This window comes from Sebastes fasciatus, chromosome 14 (genome assembly GCF_043250625.1).
Source record: "Sebastes fasciatus isolate fSebFas1 chromosome 14, fSebFas1.pri, whole genome shotgun sequence".
NCBI classification, from domain to species: domain Eukaryota; kingdom Metazoa; phylum Chordata; class Actinopteri; order Perciformes; family Sebastidae; genus Sebastes; species Sebastes fasciatus.
In genome coordinates, this window is record NC_133808.1 from 24679001 (window position 1) to 24685000 (window position 6000).

Consider the following 6000-nt stretch of genomic DNA (forward strand, 5'->3'; position numbering starts at 1 on the left):
ATAAGATATGCGAAGGGTAGTCATACATACATACATAGACAGACAGACAGAGAATACATCCTTTATAGATAGTTAGATGATGATGCTACAGAGCCACTTATTGGCCAAAGAGCACCAGATTTGCCATGGTCACTCAGACATGATATTTACACATGTCCACCAAATGTGGTCCCAATAGCACAACGAGTTCAGGAGATAGGACATTTTTTGTAATATGAGCCCAAAGTTTGCAAGAAGTTGTCAGCCAAAACATAAAGTTCATTGTTATAGCGCCACCAAATTCAACACTGCACTCCCTTGGGGCTCTAGCAATACAACCGCCAAGTGTGAAGTCGATCAGATTAGCGGTTCTCAAGATATTTGAAGGACATACCAAAAGACAGACAGACAGAGATTTCGCTTTTCCCTTTTACAGTAAAAAAAAAAAAAAAAAAGCAATTTTCACTGACAACAACATAGAGCAACAATGAGTTAAAAGGCACCGTCATGATTCGACATGTCGACAATAGCTGGAACTAATTGTTTTTTCTCCCGTCGCTGCCTCCACAGGAAAACAGCTTTGAGCAGTTCATCATCAACTACTGCAACGAGAAGCTGCAGCAGATCTTCATCGAGCTGACCCTGCGTGAGGAGCAGGAGGAGTACATCAGAGAGGTAAGCTTGTATACTCTATTTCACGCTAGGGCTGCCAATCGATTAAAATATTTAATCACGATTAATCGCATGATTGTCCATAGTTAAACGCAAATTAATCGCTAAATTTTTATGTGTTCAAAATGTACCTTAAATCGAGCTTTGTCAAGTATTTAATACTCCTATCAACATGGGACTGGACAAATATGCTTTCTTTATGTAAATGTATGTATATATATTTATTATTGGAAATCAATTAACACCACAAAACAATGATAAATATTGTCCAGAAACCCTCACAGGTACTGCATTTAGTATAAAATATATGCTCAAATCATAACATGGCAAACAAAAGCAGAACAGGCAACAACAGCTGTCAGTGTGTCAGTGTGCTGACTTGACTATGACTTGCCCCCAAACTGCATGTGATTATCGTAAAGTGGGCGTGTCTGTAAAGGGGAGACTCGTGGGTACCCATAGAAACCATTTTCATTCACATATCTTGAGGTCAGAGGTCAAGGGACCCCTTTGAAAATGGCTATGCCAGTTTTTCCTCGACAAACTTTTGCCCTCGTTTTGATCGTTATTTAACCTCCTTCACGACAAACTTGTGTGACATGGTTGGTACCAATGAATTCTTTAGGTTTTCTAGTTTCATATGATACCAGTATCTTCACTCTAGCTTTAAAACTGAGCCCGCTACAACCTAAAAATCACAAGTTGCGTTAAAGAAATAAGGTGGCGTTAAAACAAATTTGCATTAACGCGTTATCATTGCGTTAACTTTAACAGTCCTAGTTCACACACACAACACAACACATAATCCATAGTGGACACTTGGATAAATTACCCATCATGCCCAGTCTGTAACCCTGGAAGCCCTCTCTCACCTGCAACTGTGCATCTACATCATTCAACATGTCCGCACTCAATTAGTCGTGTTGACAGTTCATCATCGCAATCCCCTGCAGCGTGATCCCAACCTGGTCGCGTCACTCATCTCTTTAACCTCTTATGCTATTTCGGCTAAAATCTGCATTCTTGCCCTTTTTACCCAAACATACATTTCTACTTCATTTATGTATTCTGTCTCTGTCGTCCATCACACTCTGAGTTTATACTCTCTCCCCGTCTCCCCTCTGCGGAGTATCGGGGACGGAAGTGATCCCTCACTCCAGCGAGAGTAAACACTCCCCGTTGTTAAGCTCTGTTTGTTTTCAGAGCTCTATGTATGTGAGAGACCCCCCCACACCCCTTCCCCACTAACACCACCACCAATGATATTCCACTGCTGGCTTCTATCCAGTATACTGCATGGGAAAATACCACAACACTGGAGAAAGGAGGGAGGACCACCAATCAGGAGTGTGTCAGTTTAAGCCACGCCTTCTTTGCGCCCTCCCCCCCCTAATATATCTGTCACATTGCTTACATCAACCGGCGCTACGTTCCCAACCCATTAGCAGCTGTGAATGAGATGGCGGCGATGTGTTTTTTTTTCAAGAGATAGTGGCCTTTTTTAGAGGGTGAGATGGAGAATATGTTCCCTTTCCTCTCCAGAAAGGCATTTACTCAGATAATGGGAAGAGACGGAGCAGGAGAGAAGAACATAACATCAACCCAGCAGGGATAAATATGGCTTATGAAGATGGATGTACCAACATTTAGACTGATTTAATAAAACCTGCATTAAAGTTTATCAAAGAATGCTTAAATAAGGACTGATAACTGTAACTTTAAACGGAGATAGCCCATTTAGTGTTTCCGGGTCATTTGTTCTCATTAGACCCAAATCCCCCACGTAAATGTTAAGTGCTAGTGATATTAATGCGTCTAGACTGAGTAGAACCTCAGTTTATAACAATGTAAAACGTATCCGGTTTTAGATTAGAGTTAGAGACACATTCGACATTCATACATTGCCTCGTTCTCCAGTCATCCAGCCCAAAATGAACAGACTGTGGACGAGAAATTTCTTGTTCTCATACCCATGAGTGGAATAACTGTCTAGCACTGATTCTTCATCATCGTTACCGCAAAATGTGGCCCGTTAGTGCAATGCGAAGAACACTTTTTTGTCTGTCAAGCATTGTTGGGTTTTAATTGACAAAATTTCCTGAACAAATTTGAACAGAAATAGAAACGCGAATACAAGAAATGCTTTGTCTCTGTTTCCATTCACTCATCAAGCTTTTGATTTTTAAAAAGCTTGATGAAGAGATACTGTTGCCTTGAGGAGAACAAGAAGAAAAGGATGTACCAAATGGAGGGGAACCAGAGTATACGCATGGAAATGAGCCGCTGACAACTCTGGTTGTGACTGCCATCCATTGTGGCTACTTAACATCAGCTATGTATTGAGGTTTAAATAAGTTGGAAGGCAGACACACTGGCTCTTGTGCTTTGTTGTCGCTGCATCCAGTACTGTCAGTTCTGTCTGATGAACTCTTAGATCTCTACTGTGAGGACTGCAGTACTTGGTGAGGGCAGCTGTGAGAGCAGCGTTGATTAGGTGACTGTCCTTCAGGTACTTGACCAGGCGCTCAGTGTTTGTGTTGAAATACAGGCAGGTTCATCAAGCACTCAATTCTTTGAGAGTCTAGCTGATGTATCTTGTTAACCCAAGATAGAAAAGCCATTGTCCCTTTGACCTTAATTTCTTTTGTTACAGGGCATCGAGTGGACCAACATTGAATATTTCAACAACGCAATTATCTGCGACCTCATTGAGAATGTAAGTCAGTCTCCCGGTTATCAGAGGCCACGCAGAACCAGCTTCTGACTGCTTTTGTGGCACTTTTCATAAGTATTTTGCAGACTACATAACAATGACTAGAGACCAGTAACACAGACTAATATGACATATAACACACAACCTTTTAATGTCTATCTACCTTGCTATGTCCAGCACCAAAATGGAATCTTGGCCATGTTGGACGAGGAGTGCCTGAGGCCGGGGACGGTCACCGACGAGACCTTCCTGGACAAACTGAACACCATCTGCGCTGAACACCAGCACTTTGAGAGTCGCCTCAGCAAGAGTTCAAAGTTCCTTACTGACCACAGCCTGCCACACAACTGCTTCCGCATCCAGCACTACGCCGGCAAGGTACGGGACATTAGCAGATAATGTTTGTGAACAATACAGTGCTGTAAAGGGAATGCAGAAAACAATAACGAGATATATGATAATATGATCAATTTATGCATCTGGCCAGACAAATACGTTCTAGACGTGCACTCAGTAGTATTAAATTCATTAAATTATTTTGTTTAGTCGTGCTTCTTTGCATGAGAAGGAGAAAACAGTCATGTCTCTTCTTCCTGTTCACATCAAGGTGCTGTACCGTTCCGAGGGCTTCGTAGACAAGAACAACGACCTGTTATACCGGGACCTGTCCCAGGCCATGTACAAGGCCAACCACCTCCTCATGAAACAGCTGTTCCCTGAGGGCAACCCAGCCAAAGTCAACCTGAAGAGGCCGCCGACCGCTGGATTCCAGTTCAGAGCATCAGTGGGGACGCTGATGAGGAACCTGCAGACCAAGAACCCAAACTACATCCGGTAAAGTCCCGTCATTCATACGGAGATTATATCAGTTATTAACCTGCCAGTCCAGGATATTGTGAGTTTGTGGTTGTTTTTTTTTAATTGTTTGGTGACTAAAATGGAATATCCTCCGAACCCTTTTTCATCTTAAAATTGGTATCGATGCCAGTTATGGTATCATTACAACACTGTGAATCTAATGAATGTCTTGAAAATGCTGCTGCTAATAATAATAATGATAAATTCAAGAATATTTACTTAGAGTTGCAACGATTAATTGATTAGTTTTCAACTATTTTGATAATCGATTAATCAGTTTGAGTAATTTTTTAAGAGAAAAAAGTCAAAATTCGCAGAATCCAGCTTTTTAAATGTGAATATTTTCTGGTGTCTTTACTCCTCTATGACAATAAACTGAATATCTTTGAGTTGTGGACAAAACAAGACATTTGAGGACGTCCTCTTGGGCTTTGGGAAACACTTATCGACATGTTTCACCATTTTCTGACATTTTATAGACCAAACAACTAATCGATTAATCGAGAAAATAATCTAGAGATTAATTGATAATGAAAATAATCATTAGTTGCAGCAATATTAACTTTCCAATAAATTCAACAATGCATCTTTAGAATCTATTCAGGTAAAAAAAATGACGAGGAGTGTAGTTGTTGAACAATTCAGTAATCACCCTCGGTGTGAACAACCTCTCTCTTTGCTTCCCAGGTGCATCAAGCCCAATGACAAGAAGGCCTCCCACATCTTCACCGACTCTCTGGTCTGCCATCAGGTGCGCTACCTGGGCCTGATGGAGAACGTCCGTGTGAGGAGAGCGGGCTACGCCTTCCGCCAGGCCTACGAGCCGTGCCTGGAGCGCTACAAAATGCTCTGCAAACGGACCTGGCCTCATTGGAGAGGACCTGCCAGGTAATGCAGGTGTTTATTCTGAAGCAGTGTTGGGGTAGAGGGGGAGTTGAGAAGGGGTTCTTGTCACTGGAAGGTTGCCAAAACAAACCCTCCTATAGGTCTTTGTGAGAAAATGTGAGTGTGGAAACTGAGAAACACAAACATAGGCGTCTTTAACTAAAGGCACTGAGCCTCAGAGTACTCCCAGTGGAGGGACTGTGACCAGCACTAATAGACTGCAGTTTGAGTGGTCAGCTCCCAGGTGTGATTGTGTGGAGCTGTGCGAATATGAAGCAGCAAGTTATTGCTGGAAAAGGGCTTAGATAGCTTTCCCTGGATAAATAAAGGATCAACGGGGGGAAATAATCAGCTGAACTTGCCAACAGTTTACTCAGCATGCTGACATGCAGTATATCTTTTATATTAGGGCTGTCAAAGTTGTCATTGTTTTGAGTTGTGACTTGATTTCCAATAACAAATATATACACACATCTGCATAAAGAAAGCATATTTTAAATCTCCCTTTGTCTTTATCTGTACATTTTGAACAGATAAAACATGTGCGATTAATTTGTGATTAATCACGACTAACTTTGGACCATCATGCGTTTATCACAATTAAATATTTTAATCAATTGACAGCCCTACTTTAAAGATATAGTAGTAGATTACAGTTACATAACCTGTAGTTTATTATGCACGCCTGAGGTGGATGATTTAATATTTCATAGGTCTGACCCAACCAAAGCTAACTGACTTCATATTGTTAGCATAACAAAAACAAAGAACAGTTCTGACTCTTTATGGTCAAATGTTCATTTATCTTTTCTAGAAAATTACATTTAAAAACTTCACAAACATAATTTGGCTTTTATAGAGCATTTTGCCTAAGAATTCAAATAAATGCTTTG

General features: G+C 41.1%; 1 protein-coding gene across 6 annotated transcripts in view; it reads left to right on the plus strand.

Annotated features, from left to right (window-relative positions):
* Nucleotides 1-6000, plus strand: part of myo1b (myosin IB) — a 72553-nt gene that overhangs the window by 52592 nt on the left and 13961 nt on the right. For all 6 annotated transcript variants that reach the window (XM_074657489.1, XM_074657493.1, XM_074657492.1 and 3 more), the window contains exons 14-18: nucleotides 550-654; nucleotides 3305-3367; nucleotides 3542-3742; nucleotides 3972-4198; nucleotides 4910-5110. In XM_074657489.1, the coding sequence (XP_074513590.1) occupies nucleotides 550-654; nucleotides 3305-3367; nucleotides 3542-3742; nucleotides 3972-4198; nucleotides 4910-5110 (797 nt within the window). The remainder of the gene's footprint in view (nucleotides 1-549; nucleotides 655-3304; nucleotides 3368-3541; nucleotides 3743-3971; nucleotides 4199-4909; nucleotides 5111-6000) is intronic.